Genomic DNA, 17,586 nt, shown 5'->3' with positions numbered 1-17,586 from the left:
ATAGATGTTATGATTCCAAATGTGAAGTATAATAATCTGAATCTTTGGATAAGCATACAATATTCATTACAAGCTAAAAAGAGGACAAATCTTATGTTTGCATTTGGTTTCCACGATATTAATCTATAGGCTATTAGCAAACATGCCTCAGTTAGATTAATGAAATTGTTACCATAAGTCAAAGTATGCTGCAAAAGCTTTCAGCGTTATATGGCAAAGCAAAGTTTATGTTTCAAATGCAAATTAAATGAATGTTTTTACCATTCAGAGAGATGTAAAATAGAATGTGGTGAGGACACATTTTTGGCAAGGCAAACAAGCAAAAAATATACTTAGCTTAAGGGTTCACATCGTCAAATATCAAGGCCTTCTTCTAAAGTAGCTTCCAAGCTTCGTTGCTGTTCAAAAAACTGAGTTCGTGAACCTGTCCAACTTGAGCTACTTCTAGGTTACGATTTGTAACCAAAATCTTACTCCGAGATTCCTTGATCAATAGGAAGGCTAGTTTGAGGCATTTCCAATCAATTGCACTCCAAATGTCATCCAGAACAACCAAGCATTTCTTCTTCTTTTGTTCTTTATACAACTCCTCCATCAATTCCTTGTCAGCCATGGCATTGACATTTTTCTTCTTTTCTGGATCTAAGTACAACTGTTGCAAGATTTCCTCCAAAACTTTTCTAACTTGGCCTTGCTGAGTTATACACACCCAAGCAAAGGCCTCAAATTGGCGTCGAATCCCAACATGGTTGTAGATTTTTCTTGCAACTGTGGTCTTCCCAGAACCTCCCATGCCCCAGATCGAAACAACTTTATGGTGCGTATGCTCATCCACGACAAGGTATTTCAATTTCTCAATATCATTATTCATCCCTACAAATGTTTCTTCAACCTAGTGAGCATAGGTCATTTGTAGCCATCGCTCTTTTTCATGAGTTGCAGCATTACTAGAGCTTTCTCCCTGAATGACTGCTTTTATACCATAAGTTTACATACTTGATGCCACACCAGCTATTTCAGCTTTGATATTTCCAATCTCAGCACCAATTTTCTGCAATGCTCTTGCTTCTGTCAATATGCAAGCAAATCTTTTGCAAGCTTTTTTGAATCCCCTTCTTCTTCTAGATGAAACTTCAACAGCATATGTCTCAATGACATCCTTAGCTCTATAAGCAAGACTTCTGATTTCTCGTATCGAATTTTGTACAGCTTGTTCTTTGTGTTGTCTTGCCTCAGCATTTTGAAGAAAACATTGCATCCTCCTAAACTCTATGCAAACTTCATTGATTCGATCACTTACTCCAGACAACAGCTTTGCTTCTTCTTTTAACAAAGCCCAAAGAGTTTCTACGGCAATAGAAACAATAGATTCGGCCATATTATTGCTAGCAGATAGTATTTGCACCGCCTGGACTTCTCTAAAAATTCTACAAATCCATAAATTTTTCTGCGTAAAATGATCACGTGACATCAGAATTTCCTTTTTCCTTGGAATCAATATGCATGTGTAAGATTGAATTTCATAGACTACTTGTACTTCTGTAGTTGTGCAATCTTGAATAACTGGTATTGGGCTGAGGCACAGAGCTTAGCCTCAGGAATTTTCATCTTTTCGTGTATATTGGATACAATGAACACTAACAAATCAAGGTACATTAAGAAAAACTACTACAAAAAAATTGATATGGTAATTAACAGAGTAAATAAAGCAATTTAATCAAAGTATCTAGCACAAGCGAGCATATCTGTTATCATACCTATGAGGATTGTTTGCATTTTGTCACTTAAGATTCAACTGGTTCACTGGAGCATTTTGACAAGTTGGGCCACACACTAAAACAAATGTCTTATTTCATTTCAATCGGTGTACAACCGAGCCTAAAATTTTCAACTCCTTCATTCATTAATTCAGCTAACATAGACTCAGATAACTAGAATTATATATAGGTTGGAGAAAAGAATAAACTAAAGCAAAGATCAAGAAAATTTTTCTCCATTACGAGAAGTTACTTGCGAATAGTTGAGGCTCAAAAGTCTGCATATCTATATGGTATCTATGTATCTTTTGTGTCTATCTATACTCCGTAGAAAATTAAGAGAAATTTTGAAGTAAAAGCCCAACTTGGATTCCGTTTTTTCATTCCCAAACAACATTATCTTGTTTGTAAATTTTAAAAAACTAATCTTTATGGTTTAGGTGTATTGATAGTCATAGCATGTAACAAGTCTGAACACATCTTGACGCTATAATATTTTGTATCATGTTGATGCTCGAAATTTATCATCACAATACGAGCTACAAAATTAAAAATAAAGCTCTAGAATTTCGATATGATAGCTTCTTCAGAATTGACCCATGTTTTCCAACAATAATTGGTTTAAGAAATGAAAAAGCACCTAATTGCTTTACGACACCATTAACAATTGACAATGAAGCATAGTCTGGTTGATAAGCTGAACTCGAGAGGTCATCAAGAGGTAAACAGAAACCACTATTGATAATGCATAAATTAAGATGTTATCTTCGGATACTAGTAGACAGGAGCATATCTAAAGGAACTTGAGACAGGATTTCATTCTTCACCAGATGATCCTGCACGAGGATTTGTAGAGAAACAGAATTTATACTTACTAGTCTTGGATTCTCGACAGGTGATGATGTGCCCAACTCCTGATAATTTGTTGGGAAATAGGAAATTTGGAATTCACAATTAAGGTGTGGGGTGTGAATTTGCAAGACTCAAACAGGATGTTGCTTAGAAGATGGACAAAGTATAAGTGAAGAAACTTTCTTTCTGCTACATCCTTTATACAGCCTAGCTTAGGATGTAGACTCAACCCCAAACCGTGAATGTAATCTAAGCATAAATTCAGAAGAAGGAAGTAGTCGTGATACAAGGGGAGAATTTGCTTTTCCTCAGTAAGAGAAAGACTTAAATTCTTCATCAAGGCCCAAATTTTTTATGCAGTTAAAAATTGAGGATATGATACCAAACTTCACGTCATAACCAAGGCATTGAATTTCTTTGGATGTTGATAAAGTTTATAGAAAGAGAAGAGATTTTATTTTTTCCTTTTTTTTTCTTTAAACGTAAATGTAGCTAGAAAATGAACTTGTGCCTTGAATAGTTGCATTTCGAAGTTGTAATATGGCAGGTAAAAGAAATATTGAAGCAAAAGGCAAGCATCTGCTTAGCAGGCAGAAGTACAAGTAGCGTGTGAAATGAGTATACTCGAGGAACAAGATAAAGAGCAAGATTCCTGCCAATGATAAATTATATATTAACCCAGAAATACAAGCTTCAGAGGTTGGAATTGTCTAAACAAGAAACCATAAGAAGTACCATTAGAAGGATAGAAGACAGGAATAAAGTAAGAAAAGTGTAGACATGAGAACGAAGCAAGAGAATGAAGGCTGCATTGCCATCCGAGAAGGAAAGAGAGGGAAAAAAATAAGAAGAGTGTAGACATGATAATGAAGCAAGAAAAATAAAGCTGCATTGCCATCAGAGAAGCACATCATATCATGAGGATAGGTTCCGATTTTACAAAGATTTCATACTATCCAATCCAACGCTTGCCTGCAAAACAAAGAACATGCATCAAATGAAATTTGATATTTTTCAATTTTTTGTCATAAAGAAACTCACATACACTGATCATGGAAACGCAAAAATGAGTTCAGATCAATTTCAAAGATTAAAAAGGAGCAGGGAAGACTTGTGCAGAATCACAAGTACCCCCTTTTGACTCCATTTTAGCTTAGGTAGATATGTGTGTATTTTGAATATATGATCCTAAGGATGATTACATCCTTGAGCATGGCAAAGTTCCTATCGTTGGTATAAAGATGATGACACTTTACAACCTTCTAACTCCATTTAGACAAGGCAAGGAGTTGCCAAAGCTCAAACTAATATGTGGGTAAATCTTGAATGGAATTTACTTCTTCCTTCCTTGGTTCCCCAACTTAAATTTTGCCTTGAAAAAAATATTAATTTCTCTAAATATTTTTAGAATATTATTAAATTTGTTGATATTCAAATTTTAGTTTCCTTTTAAATGCTTTATATTAGATATTATCTTCTGGGAATTTTGTGTATTATCTCCAAAGATATCCCACTATTAAACATGTATTGTGATTAACATTTGTAACTAATTGGCTATTTCATTTGGTAAATTAAAATTTGCAATATGTTCAAATTGATAGATTCTTTCCCTTATGTAGGGTGACAAGAAAGAGAATATAGAATCGTAAGTTACAATGCAAATTTAATATACTAATGCATATTTTAATTCAATATTGAGTACATGATTTTCGTACTATGTTTTGTGGACTTGATTTTATGGCTGTTTTTTTAAAATTGTCATCGTAATGAAGAACTTGTTGTTAGACAATTTTGGCTTATTATATTTTGGATTAAATTGCTAGTGGATATTGAGTGATTAAGCCAAAGAAACAGGAAAAAAAAATTAATTCGCAATTCATTATTTTCAAAATTGCACTCATTAAAAAAAATTTTAATTTACTGCCACTATTTCATCCGCAACGTAACAGCCCTCGCTCTGCCAGTAGGATTATGTTTATAGTTACGGCTTTCACTTGGCAATTCCAATGTGTAAAATTTTCAGTCGTATCTAGTAAAGTAGTAATTCAAAGCAAAGGGTTCCAGAAGATTGAAGGTTCTCTTACCAAAAACTTGTGGATCTCTCTAAGAATTGGTGAAAAAGTTGTGCAAAATTTTTCCATATCACCGTAGATGTTCTCTGAGTTTCCTAGCACCTCCATGAACTTTTTCCTATCTGGAACAAGCTTCAGAGCTACCGTAAAACTTGAACTAGCCAGCCAGCCATGCCATTTTTTCAAGGTCTTGCTGTAGGAATCATTGCAAGCTTGTGCAGTTGACCAATCTTGATTCTGTGCTAGATTTTGAAAGAGCTCCACTAAGAAATCCATGGCTCTGCAACAGTATAAAAATTCCTACATATTAAAACAGACATCGACAAGAATGAAATAAATGGTAACACAATTGCAGCAGTGGCAGATGCAGGTTTCTTTGAAGGGTTACGAACCATAATCGATGCTGAGATTGATTACAACCATGTGGTTCATTCTTTCTTCTACTTAGTTTGAAAAAAGCTACAGAAAGAAATATGGATGCCTAAAACTCTGTTCCTTCTACTCTCCTCCTGTTACTCAAAGCAACTAATATGCTCGATCTGCCTTTTCCATTTAATCCAAAAATTGGTTTTTAACTATAAGTGAGACAAGACTGCTTGTCCCTAATCCTTCATTATTAGCTGCAGCAGTTGTCTAGAATTTGTTAAATGGCTTTGCAAGTTCGGAACAGAATGCAATATGTATATAATAAGCGTCTGGAAATACTAGCAAGAACCTTGTCAACCAAAGAAGGCCATTGGTACAGCTGGATGAAGCCTTGGCAGATTTTGTTTCAACTTCTGATTGTACTATGCTGTACAAGTAGTTGTATCTAGATGTATTGGAAGAATATTTTGATTCCAACCTCTGCAAGTAAAATAGCATATAAGAAATCAAGTTCAAGTTTTTGAAAGACAAGCACGATCAGAGAAATGAACCAATTTAATGTATCGGATGATTCGTGTATAGTAGGGGAACAGAAGTGTAGCCTTATCTGGCGATGTGCATATATGTTTACGCTAGTCCCTGGATCTATGTAACCATTAGGTCCATTTTAGATCCCATGGAGACAATCAACTTCCAATCTGTGAACCTTCCAATATTCTGACCAAAAACTCCCTCTTAGACTATGCTGCATTCTTGGTTAAGCTTACTGCTTCTTTAAACATGAACAACTTTCTAAATGTAAGGGCAAGCCAAGTTTGTCCTCTGTTCATAGTTTGTATCTGACAGCTAGTACAAATTTGTTAAATTGAACAGTTCAGGGATGATTTCTTAGGGCTCTGACTATTGGCCATGGAAGGCCCTATACCAACTGGCAAACAAGCCTGACTTATGACTGCTCTCATAATACTTCACCCTAGAATGCCATTCTCATGTCATTATGCTTTATCATCATCCTAGCAAAGTGCATTCATCATCAGCATTTACTCAATTTTTTGTTGCATGATATGAGATAAAATAATATCGATCCTCTGTATTCGACAGAAACAATTCATCTCAAGCATGTTCGGCATTAATTAAATTAACCAAAGATGATGTCTTACCGATATATTACCGCTGACATCAGATTTCACCACAGTCATTGCAGCTCCAAATTTATCTGGCATCAGAAATGAAAAGCCGTAGGGGATGAAACCGAATCGTGATACAGAAGATATTGCAATAAAAGAGAAAGGAAAGAGCATTCAGAGTTGAGATGAACATGAAACAAAAGGGCAGAGTTTAGGAAGCTGAATTGGGCAGACATGAGGCAATGATTGAATTCTACGTCAATCCTATCTGTTAAAAGGGCTCTTCTGTGTCATTAAGCCCATTTATGGAAGAAAAATTGTATTGGACTAACAGACAATCAAGGCAGATAAAAAAGAAATTTAAAGCTACAATTTTTGATGCCGCAACTATTTGAGAAATTTCAAACCAAGAGAAACTTGAATCCAAATTCTCAAAAAAGAGAAAAAAAAAAAATCAGCTGTGAAGATGAACCTAAAATAGGCAAAATGAGTCTGCAGACGTCCAAGAAAGGCTTGGTAAGCAATTCCCCTTGTTCAGACTTCAAATGGTTCATTTGTTCCAGAGCTGGGGTAAATGGAGTTCCATCCATTTTCTCAATATTCTGCACATCACATTCAGAAAATTCATATAAAAACAATATAAACATGCAAAATCATAACTGCGTGAAGATAAAGAAATGGCATAAACCACATGACAAGTTCAAATGTCCATGAATGACACACAGAATGGACAAAGAAATGTAAAACCCTATCATGATTTGCTCGTAAAATGAAGACAGGAATATGTCTCTGAAAAAAAGGGGTTTCAAGCTTTCGAATACATGTATAAATGCAGAAAATTGACCATAATTATAAAGAAACGAAGATGAAGAAATGCAATCTTATAGTTATAATTTGAAGAAGGTAATCTTATGAACCACTAAGAAAACAGGATTCAAGGTTTCAAATACATATGTGAATGCAGAAAAATTACCATAATTATAAAGAAACGAAGATGAACAAATGCAATCTTACAATTATAGTTTGAAGATGGCAAAGATGAGGAACCTGAAATTAATGGGATTTCTTGAGAGAATTTGATTATATCTTTTAAAGAATCTGTACTGTGTATATTGAACATCATTTATATGTGTACAAAGCTCATGACAATTGTTAATTCGGAACTAATTAATTGTTTTTTGAAAAAATTGAACGCAAAAAAAAAAAAAATTTAATGAGTGGTTGTCACGTTAACTGTTTTTCAAAATACCCGCGGATTCAGTGGTCTAATAGAATAGAATGAAGAATATGTTTCCGTGTGAGCGCCCGCACAGGTTTATATACATCCCATTTCATGATTTCATTTTTTAACCTCACTTGATCCACTACTATTTCATCTCCATTTGGAGGAAACTAGGAGGATACTAAGCACAAAGACTCTCTCACGCCATGGCGGCTTTTTGTGTCTCTGTTCTTTTTTTGTTCTATTTCTTGAAGAAAAGAAAGGGACTTTTAAATAGATAATTGAGACAAATACCATTGGATTTTGGTGTGACTAGGTGCGATTATTGTATACTTTCAAAATTTGACGTACACTTAGATTGAAGGTTATACTCCTACTTTAAGTTTGTATATATATAAACAAAAGTTAAACAATAAAGTTATACGAGCGTGAACCAAATATTATAAAACATTCACCAAGCGTACAGAGCAATTAGTTAAGTTGCTAGGAATAGCCCTTGAGGTGTCTAAACATGCCAGAAGTTGTAAAACTGAAAATAATTCAGATAATTTTTGGAATTTCTTGCCCATCAAGAGAGGTTCATTTTATTTCGACATCTGGATATGAGATTTTTGGCCATTGGATTTGATCTCAGTCACAGAACAAAACTGCCTGGTGTATTACATTTTTCAGAAGGCTTTGGGAGGGTATTTGACTGCATTCTTCACAATCTTCTTGGTGGCAGCATCACCTAGATCAATGCCACAGATATCAGCCAACCTGATCAGGTACAGCAGCACATCAGACAACTCTTCTCCCAGATGCTCTTTATCAGATTCTTCCCAATTTGGCAAGCCCTTGCCAACCTCGCCTCTCCATTGGAATATCTCTGATAGCTCTCCTACTTCACCAACCTGCAAAAGACAAAGGGTTATTCAGGGGAATCTAGCACTTGTGCCACAGACAAGTTGAGCCATCTGCATTGATTCAGCACAAATTGTAAGCTACTTTTGATGAAGGTGTTTCCCCAAGATGCTGGAATAAATGAGAAGCATCTTGTATGAATCAAGATTTGTGGTTATTGGCTCATACACGTCTTAAAAGTTCCTGTTCGGATCTTCCTTTTCTTCTGAAGGAATGATGCTGTCAAAATTTGAACTTCGACTTTCTGCACTATGTTAACAAAGATCTAAGAAGTAAAAATTAGGCTGAGCCAATATACCCATCCAGCCAAAATTGTGGCTCTTTCCCAGGCAGAAGCACCAAACTCAGACAATCTTATGCTTGGTTCTCCAAAATGACTAGGTATAATTGTTAACTTCTGAGAATGCAATATGTGATGAGCAAAAGGAAAAGGATTTGACTCAATCAGTTAACAACAGTTAGAACTACTTAAGTTGTCCATAACCACCTAAAATCCAATTATTCAGGTTTGCCTAGATGAAATTGATCATTCTTTGTGAATGATGGATTCCGAATTGCTGCTTCTGAGATTAGAATTGAGAAACAAAATCAAGCCAAACATTAAAAATTGAAGTACCAAATGGTTCACAACATGCCAAAATATCACCATTTAAAGTACTCAAGAAAGGCAACTACTATCATTGAGCTTAAAGAAAGTAGAATTACCATGGCAAGAAGTAAATTCCTGGGACTGTGGTACCTTTCCCAGTCTCTAGCCTGGGCAAATTCTTCAAGCTTCTTGGACAAGTCCTTCAGACTAATGTCCATTTCTTTCTGTTCCACTACTTTTTCGTCTTCTCCTCCCATTCCTCAACCAGTTCCTCAAAGCCTGCTCCGCAGTGGAAGAAGGATGCGCTCTCCCGTATATAAAAGCAAGAAAGTTGTTCAAAGTGGGCTTAAAAAGTTCTTTCAGCTATCTTTTGCTCGAAATGTTACTTTAATTTTTGCACATGAGATTCTCACACCATGGAACCCATGCAAAATGGCCATTTTACCTAGCTTATAAGGCCAACAACAGAATATTCTATTTCTTTTCAGGATCCATCTAATCAAGATTTCTTTTCTATTTTAGACTGAGAATAGAATAGATGCGTGGAGCAGCACTGTTTACATTGAACGGGGTCAACCGTGTTTTCTTGCCATTCCTTGTTATTCGCTAGCAGTACCTGTCTAATAGGTGAATTGGTCGGTTCTTTAATTCCTTTTGTCCATGTTCTTCTTACCATGCATCTTTTGCCGAAGTTATTTTATGATGATGGACCAAAGGGATTGGGTTCCCTGCAATTGTAAGTGTTGCACTATGAATTGTCCTTATATATATATATATATATGTGTGTGTGTGTATTTTGTGTACGTAGACACACATATTATTATGCGATTTACAGTTATAGAAGTTTTAGATTTTAAAAAGAAGTGGATCACTTTAGAGTTTAGATATCATTTCAATCTAACTAATAGTAATAGCTAAAATTCGTAACTTGAAGTTGTAAAAAATTAATTGTACTTATAAATATTATCAACAAGTAAAAATTTTTCAAGATAGTATGGACTTATCTTTCAAGAAGTTGAATTGTGTAAATTAAGATAGTAAACGAATACGTAATTGTATTTATGTTATGTAGTTTTTTTAATTATTGAGTTATCTTGTGATGAAAAGAGAATATGTGATTTATGCAATTCATTTTCAGGTTTCAACTAAGAAATGCTATTTCGGGACAAGAATTGGCAAAAAGGGAAAACAGAAAAAAGGAAAAAAAATCATTTTCAAATTTCAACCAAGAAGTGCTAGTTCCATAAAAGAAAAAGTCAGAAGGTCCCACCGGGAGTCGAACCCAGGTCGCTGGATTCAAAGTCCAGAGTGCTAACCACTACACCATGGAACCTAAGCAGTCAACCTGTTTGTGTCACAGTTTCCAAGAATCGCTTTTATAATAAAGATTACGTACGCAAATTGGATTACTACCATTTGGATTGTGGAAAAAAAATTTTATGGTTTCCCTAAACACAGTTCTCAATTTTTTTTTTACCTAACATATATCAAATCGTTACAATACATTTTTCTACAAAAACTTCTAAAAATAGCAATCCAAATGAAGCTTCTACAGGGATATTGAATTTGTAAAATATACTTAGAAATCTTATTAAATATTTACAATTAAGAGTAGGATAAGTTAAAACACTCATTTCTTTTATGGATAAGTTAAAATACTCCTAAAGTAAAAGATTCACATCTAATCACCAACTGAATGCTAGTCTTCTGTTCTTTTTATAACCATCTGACTCTTTCTTAGCTTATCACAAGGAATTTTTTTTTCTCAAAAACTAGGCAGGGGCCAAGAGATAGAGGAATCTATATGCCTGATATTTAGGAATATTCACTTATGTTTAGCAAACACTTCTTCAATTTTGGAAATCTGCAAGTTGTGAAGGAAAGAAAGATTCTTCATTATCACGGATTAGAACAGAACTTTTGCTAATTCTCTGGTGTAACGCCCAATAAATACATTATCATATTTGGTAATGGGAATACCTTTTGTAGAATCTTATCTAAGCCTTTTCAGACATTCTCCTTATCATTGATCCCCAAAAGGGAATTGTCAATTTCTTGAGGCCCCTTTCGGCTATTCCAAGCATAAAGCTCAAAAATTTTCTTTAATCTGGATTAGTCAAGAGAACATTTGCACCGTCATTACTAATTTAATGCATATTATACACACAGAATCTGCAAAACTTCATATTTAACGAAAATTTGAAGGTCATTTTGTTTTTAAATACTTCATCCCATCAAAAGTGGGAGAGAGCACCAAACAGTAGAGAAACAATTAATATCAGTGTATTTTTCCCCCTCATCCAACTTTAGCTAGCCTAATTGACCATTTTCTGGCTATAGAGGATCCCAAATTCCCAATTACAAATGTGCAACTCAATTTCAAAAGAGATGTATACCAAATCAAAGCATGATATCTAAATCGTATGCGCTAAATAACACTAAAAAGATTGCCACAGAAAAGCTCTAATTACGGTTGAGACATTGTAGGAGTGGTGGTAATATCATGTTCTTGATAACCCTGTACTACAAAATTTTACCTGCATCTAAACTGTACTACGGAAATTCAGTTGCTCATCAGTTACTCTTGATCCCAAAAAGTTTTAACTTGTCGAGAACGTGAACATCTTTAAAATCAAGAACCCAGTAAGGATACTCTTAATCATCCATCTCAATAGAAGTCTGCAAGATCAGTAAGCCCAACTTTATGTACTACATTCTCCCCCAGTTCTTGCAGCAGCTTTTGCACCAGAGTCTTTACATGCTTTCTTTCCTCCGGATGGCTCCATAGAATTTGAAGGATATCCGGAGGGAAGACACTTGCAGGCTGAGCTAGCAATGTTTGACCACCTATTGCAACTGCATTAAGTCTTAGGTATCCAAAAGAAGGATAATGATTAGGCAACATGCGTGTCACTTGAATACAAATAATAACTTTATATGCATATAAAATCACCTGTTTAGGATCTTTAACATATTTGGCCACTCTGCAAGCTTGAAGTGTATATCCATGATGCCTGGGCTTCTCATACGGACAAACCTGGTTTTCCCGAGAGAATTGCACACTTGAATAATCTTGCTTCCTTTTACACTCTGGTTGTACAAAACTCTTACAACCGTCGTTCTTGGTGCATCAATTCGAGAAATTTGTAATCGCTTCCCCAGTACATCAAGAGAATGTTTTGCAAGAGCTATTTCTTTGCCATCTTCTGTCTGGAAAATTACAATTCAAGTGTGTATGATCAGATGATAATGGAAGATCAAATCAAGAGCCAATTTGACATACATAGCAGTTTGTCTCCAAATTCATATTTAAGTTATAAAATTGCATCTCAGAGAGATGAATGATTTGTAGTCTCTGCAATTAGATAGTAGTCAAAAGCAATTTCTACCATGACATTCCTATGAAACCTTTCAAGGATGCACGTTTATAACTACGTTAACATACACTCAAATGTAGAGAGAGAGAGAGATGCAGCAGACTTTGCCAAGCTCTATCTCTATTATTATGGTGCAGTATTGTAAACATAACAGATTCAATTAGATGAATAGCTATTTATCAGATGCTATATGCCCAATGACAAACTACAAGTGGACAGGAATACTCGCCTCAAATTCCACAAAAGCTACAGAATCAAGTGCACCTAAGAAGAAGCCAGTAACTTTGCTCCCACAGGATGTCAGAGCTGCAATTACATCATCTGAGCTAATATCGCAGGTCAACTGTGTTATCTTAACAGTCCTCGTTGGATTCTTCACCAAGCCTGCAGGGACATCTGGGTCACCAATCAAACTAGGGATGGAGGTTCTGTATGATTTGTCTTCCACAGAAGCAGCAGCTTCCACAGTGACATTCCGATTTGTCACCATTATGTCAGTTTCTTCAAGAGCATTTCGCAACCCTTCTCTTGTCTGTTGTGATAAGGAAATTGGTAATTAATAGCAAGGCAATGACAGGACTAAAGCTGTTTTTTCACATCCCCCTATTGCAGGTATAAGGACTCATAAATGGCGATTCACCAAAAAACAAATTGTTCCCATGCTCAGTGGAATAAGTAATTTACCACCAATGCAGCTAATCTCTTCAGAAACATTCTATTTCATTTTGCTATGAATTCTTCTAGGCATTTATCCATATTGCACCCACCTTTTGAACTAATGCAGATGAAAAAAAATTACTAAAGGAAATGACCACTCACCTTAAAATAGATGGTAGCAGACCTATAGAAATCCTCTTCAGAGGACCAAATTTCAACCTTCAAGATATCACCACAATGCTGGAAGGCCTTAACTATATTATTCTCTTGCACATCTGTTGACAGGAACTTCACTACTGCCTTGTTTTGACCTAGCTCTTCCATTACCAAGAATTTATTCTGTATTTCCTTTAACTCCTTTTTGTCCATCAGAACAGCAAATTGTGTATGTCCTCTTTGCTTGCTGCAACCTGTACTATTTCCTGCATCATCCTGAGTCCTTGAACCTACAGGTAGTACCATAAGTGGGTCGTCATTCTTGCTTGTTCTATGATCAGCATTGTCATTCTTGCTTGTTCTATGATCAGCATGGCAATCTGATGACATCTTTCTTTCTTTCTTGTCACAATTGTTGAAACTAGCCAGTGACTGAAACCCCAATTGGCTCTTCTGACTATTTTCATCTGTCTTACAAGAAGAAACATTATCCTTTTGTCTTAAAATGGATGGCTCTCCTGCAAGCCCCTTGATCCTCTCAACTAATTCCTTTATCTCAGATCTTGTGGTATCATTCTTCCGTGCAGGCACTTCTAAGTGCTCAAAGAGAGTGCGCATAGAAATATCTTTCTTTTTGTTGGTAATGAACTCTGATACTCGGTTATTCACTCTTTTCATGCCTCCAAAACCCATAAAGTTCCCAGAACCAGTGAACGATTCAGCCATATTGGGAATAACAGTTTGTGTCACGCTGGATCCAATCATTTCCCCTTCAGGTCTTTGATTTTCAGATCCACCAGAAACCAACTTATTTGTACGAAAATCCCGGCATTTATTAATGGATTTGCTTGGCAGTAGAATATCAGAAGAGAACAGACTCTCAAGCTGTGAATTGCTATCTTTTGTATGACTAAGAAGTATGCTAGAGAGTGATGCCTGAGGACTCTCAACTTGGGAATTGCTATCTTTTCCATGACTAAGAAGTATGCTAGAGAGTGATGCCTTAGATTCCAATTTTGCATTCTTGGCATCAACTTGTGAATTGCTATCTTTTCCATGACTAAGAAGTGTGCTAGAGAGTGATGCCTTAGATTCCAATTTTCCATTCTTGGCATCAGCAACTGGTGCATCAACTTTAAACTTCTTAAAGATATCTGCTAGGCTGCTGACCTTCTGTGAATTATCAGGTAAAGTAGACTTCGGACTGATTTTAACACTCGAATTTGGAGATGGGACACAACTCATTGTTTTATTCTCTTGCCACTTGTGACAGCCAGTCGAATTCATTTTATCATGTTCAAAGTGAGACAACTTCTCAGAACTTGAAACATGACCATTATCTGAAGTTTCAGACATGTTTGAGACTGATTCTTTAGATTGTATGCATAGGCTATCCAACTCAAGCTGTGAATTATCTGTAACAGCATTCGGTTGAACCATGCTCTCAGAATTGTATTTCATACTTAAGTGAACGTCAACTTTTTCTGATGCATCTGTCTGACTTGCATGAATGTCTAATCCAGAATTTGTACACTGAACAGTAGATGTTGTTTGAAGCTCACATGAACCAGAAGTTTTATGCATATTAGTAGCATCTGAGGCTGTTGGGTCAACTATCAAAGCAGAAGAAGCATCCACTGCTGCCGCTGTTGTAGAATGTCCAAAACTTACATCTTTATCCTGAGCTTGTAGCACCTGGTCTGTGTTGACTACAGAGCCAGAATGGTCATGAACTAGAGAATGATAGGTCACGAATGCAGAAGATGCAGTCTCTTCTGCAGTAGCTGAAGCATCAATAACGTAGTGATTATCCGATACAGGAGTTCTGAGTATCTTTTCTTTTATGTTGCAAAGAATTGCTTTCACAGTGTACCATGATCCACCCACCTCATTTTGAATATGGCTTGCCGTGGGAAAGACTCCTTGATTTGTTTCCATGTACCTACAAGTTCGAAGTACTGGAGTTCAGAAAACAAAAGAAATTAATATGAAAGGCTGCTACTGTTGTAGAGAATAGAACAAATAAAAAGGAAAGAGAAAGCTACAAGCTGTATAGAGAGAAATGCACGACCCGAACCCGCACATCCAACCCAGAACAGAAAAAGAAAATAGAAGAATTGCAAAAGAGAAAAATAAATTTCCTTATCCTGATGCACATCCCTGAATAAGTTTTACAAGCTGAACCAACTTCAATGGAAATATTACAAACAAATTACACTTGAACAATTATTTATTCAGTTGTTCCCAGAGGAAAACTACAATAACGTCAACCTATCTAATTCAACAAAGGCAATTATAATTCCACAAAGGTTCAATTAATGGTCAGATTCCAGTAGGATCATTTAAGGGCTTTAAACACGTTACCCATTTACATGATCAACTACTGGAAAGAGCTTAATCTGGGGGAAAAAAAAAGGAATAAATTGACACAACCGTGCTGTGCCCATACTTGAATTTCTTATATCCTGTGAACAACAATATATTTGTAAAAGTAAATGGAGGAGATGTCAATCCAAGTATAACAAGGTCTATAATATAACAACGCCCTAGAACCTACTTCAGAAGATTGTGTATCCAGTACATTTTCTCATCGTTGCATGTGCACACAACTATACATTTAAGCCATGATGAAAGGAAACCTGAAGGAGTGGAGACATAGCTAAGAGAAGGGGAGAGATGAGGCAAAACCAGACTTTCATTGATCTTCAGATATGGAAGGTAAATACACCTCGAGGGTATTTACTAGGGCCAAGCAATTAGAATCAGACAACTAATATAAGAACTCCACATTGAACTGAATAAATCACAGGAGGAAATGCCCTGTTGCTGCTCAAGTTCAAATCCATTTTAGTACATCTCACCCTTAGGAATATGTGAGAGTTTGACGTCCATTCTATATCAACATCGAAACATAAGAAACTGCTACCTCCACCTCTGTTATCCATGTCCTTGGCTAAAACTAGGGATAAGGCTACATTTGCACAATAGAGTCCCTCGGAGTACAGAAGCAATTTCCAAAAGAAACAAATCACGCAATTCCAGAAAAGACCATGTACATAAATCCTCCGTGGCTAAATCATCATTCTATCGCAATTTCTCCAACTTACACTTCAATGGTTATCACGCTTAGCCACCGATTTTGAAGTTTGCTAAAACACGACAGTGTTCACCATCAATTAATGTTATTCTTCCTAGCCCCATCCCAAACATCAGTAGCCTCAACGAAATAATAGCAATAAGTGTTCTCCTTTCCATCATTGATATTCTAGCACTTTTCAATTGGTAGGAAAGACTTATAATCGTTAAAGTCTATCGACATGGAGAAATCAGAAAAGCATAATTATGTTCTCACATATGCATAAACATTTCCTCACAAGTACCACAATTTCAGTCCAATTAGCACAAGTGAGAAGAAGTAAAAGAACAAGAAATTATCCCTTCATTGTTTTCAGCCAAGATGAAATATGAACAGTTGAATGGTACTAAACAAGAACACTTTACCTCTTTACAAAAGACTCTGCAGCCACAGCCCTTTCTTCCCTTGGCATAAACGTTTTCTTCAATTTTGATGACTTCCCAACCTCAATATCAGAAGATTGGGAAGAGAACCATCTTATGGGTTTTGGAAATCCTGCAATATTTTCAAGAATCCCATTAAAATGGTGAAATAAAAAGAGACAAAAAAAAATATAATCTTGGCAGCATTATTAGGTGGAAATGGAGGGAAAATACAAATAAAGAAGACATTTTTCCAGATGGGTTTTCGTTTTGGATACCGTATCTGTCAATTTTTAAGACTGATTTCGGTCGAAGAAGATGAGAGAGCGCCATTGTTTTGCTCTCTGTTCAGTGGAACCAAAGAGGGTTTTAGTTGGGTTTTAGAGGAAATTAGAAGAACAAATAATAAAAAAAAAAATTGTTCATTTTAATCCTTTTTCCCCCTCATTTTGCGAAAAGAACCGAAGTCAATTCGGCGATTCCTGGCAATAAGAATTTAAAACAATAATCATTTAAACAAAAAAAAAAAAAAAACAGAAGTCGATTTCTTCGCAAAAATGAAAAATTAAAGTTTTCATTAGGTCTAAAAACAAACGTTAATATTAGTATTGAAGTTAATATATAATCAATCATCACAGGTGGATTTAGTATAGGCAATACAAGCTAATGAGTCTGTTAAACTTCTCAATTTGCCAATCAAGTAACCTGCAATATTTTGTTTTAGTTATTCTATTTTTTAATGAGTAGCCAATCAACACTCTATAGTACACCTAAATCACATTTAACCTATAATATAAATTCACACACTAATAATTATTGGATAAATCATTTATACACTGACAGTGTGTACACTTGCAGGTCTACATGCATGCCACATATACAAAATTTGATGTTTAAATTCAAATTTAGATGATGTGACGTTCATCTAATTCCGTTAGTGTAAAAAAGATTAATCCATAATTATTACCCTATATGTATATTTCAAAATATGAACACTCGGTAGACTCTTA

General features: G+C 35.6%; 4 protein-coding genes and 1 non-coding gene across 6 annotated transcripts; all 5 read right to left on the bottom strand.

Moving 5' to 3' along the window:
* Positions 1-373: 373 nt before the first annotated feature.
* Positions 374-1,378, bottom strand: LOC113735392 (putative disease resistance protein At1g50180). The gene is made up of 2 exons (XM_027262402.1): positions 997-1,378; positions 374-873 (listed from the first exon to the last, which is right to left on the bottom strand). The coding sequence occupies exons 1-2, from the start codon at positions 1,376-1,378 to the stop codon at positions 374-376; spliced, it is 882 nt and encodes a 293-aa protein (XP_027118203.1).
* Positions 1,379-3,545: 2,167 nt separating this feature from the next.
* Positions 3,546-6,764, bottom strand: LOC113735390 (glycolipid transfer protein 1-like). The gene is made up of 5 exons (XM_027262401.1): positions 6,647-6,764; positions 6,208-6,263; positions 5,397-5,527; positions 4,694-4,961; positions 3,546-3,581 (listed from the first exon to the last, which is right to left on the bottom strand). Exons 1-5 carry the CDS (start codon positions 6,762-6,764, stop codon positions 3,546-3,548), a joined length of 609 nt encoding a protein of 202 aa, XP_027118202.1.
* A 1,134-nt stretch (positions 6,765-7,898) lies between these two features.
* On the bottom strand, positions 7,899-9,304 carry LOC113734918 (uncharacterized). Its single transcript, XM_027261687.2, has 2 exons — positions 9,005-9,304; positions 7,899-8,289 (listed from the first exon to the last, which is right to left on the bottom strand). Exons 1-2 carry the CDS (start codon positions 9,143-9,145, stop codon positions 8,065-8,067), a joined length of 366 nt encoding a protein of 121 aa, XP_027117488.1. The 5' UTR covers positions 9,146-9,304; the 3' UTR covers positions 7,899-8,064.
* An 845-nt stretch (positions 9,305-10,149) lies between these two features.
* TRNAQ-UUG (transfer RNA glutamine (anticodon UUG)) lies at positions 10,150-10,221 on the bottom strand. The gene has a single exon. It is a non-coding gene; the product is annotated as a tRNA-Gln (tRNA).
* Positions 10,222-11,239: 1,018 nt separating this feature from the next.
* Positions 11,240-16,982, bottom strand: LOC140037590 (uncharacterized). 2 transcript variants are annotated; one of them, XM_072081998.1, is made up of 5 exons: positions 16,855-16,982; positions 16,580-16,709; positions 13,085-15,020; positions 11,842-12,797; positions 11,240-11,755 (listed from the first exon to the last, which is right to left on the bottom strand). In XM_072081998.1, the coding sequence occupies exons 1-4, from the start codon at positions 16,907-16,909 to the stop codon at positions 12,471-12,473; spliced, it is 2,448 nt and encodes an 815-aa protein (XP_071938099.1). In that variant the 5' UTR covers positions 16,910-16,982; the 3' UTR covers positions 11,240-11,755; positions 11,842-12,470. The 2 variants fall into 2 exon arrangements, with proteins under 2 accessions (XP_071938099.1, XP_071938100.1); XM_072081999.1 differs by lacking the exon at positions 16,855-16,982 and having other exon boundaries at positions 13,085-15,036; positions 16,580-16,710.
* Positions 16,983-17,586: the final 604 nt, after the last annotated feature.

This window comes from Coffea arabica, chromosome 3c (assembly GCF_036785885.1).
Source record: "Coffea arabica cultivar ET-39 chromosome 3c, Coffea Arabica ET-39 HiFi, whole genome shotgun sequence".
Lineage (NCBI taxonomy): Eukaryota > Viridiplantae > Streptophyta > Magnoliopsida > Gentianales > Rubiaceae > Coffea > Coffea arabica.
This window is presented reverse-complemented; position numbering and strand designations above follow the sequence as displayed.

Coding starts and splice junctions, on each gene's coding strand:
- LOC113735392 (XM_027262402.1), bottom strand. CDS start 1,378: ATGGCCGAATCTATTGTTTCTATTGCCGTAGAAACTCTTTGGGCTTTG. Junction 874..996: donor AATAGCTGGTGTGGCATCAA/GTATGTAAACTT, acceptor AAACATTTGTAG/GGATGAATAATGATATTGAG.
- LOC140037590 (XM_072081998.1), bottom strand. CDS start 16,909: ATGGCGCTCTCTCATCTTCTTCGACCGAAATCAGTCTTAAAAATTGAC. Junction 16,710..16,854: donor CTTAAAAATTGACAGATACG/GTATCCAAAACG, acceptor AAAATATTGCAG/GATTTCCAAAACCCATAAGA. Junction 15,021..16,579: donor GCAGAGTCTTTTGTAAAGAG/GTAAAGTGTTCT, acceptor TCGAACTTGTAG/GTACATGGAAACAAATCAAG.
- LOC113734918 (XM_027261687.2), bottom strand. CDS start 9,145: ATGGGAGGAGAAGACGAAAAAGTAGTGGAACAGAAAGAAATGGACATT. Junction 8,290..9,004: donor GGAATTTACTTCTTGCCATG/GTAATTCTACTT, acceptor TGTCTTTTGCAG/GTTGGTGAAGTAGGAGAGCT.
- LOC113735390 (XM_027262401.1), bottom strand. CDS start 6,764: ATGGATGGAACTCCATTTACCCCAGCTCTGGAACAAATGAACCATTTG. Junction 6,264..6,646: donor ACTCATTTTGCCTATTTTAG/GTTCATCTTCAC, acceptor TTCTGATGCCAG/ATAAATTTGGAGCTGCAATG. Junction 3,582..4,693: donor GAGAGATCCACAAGTTTTTG/GTAAGAGAACCT, acceptor TTTGTTTTGCAG/GCAAGCGTTGGATTGGATAG.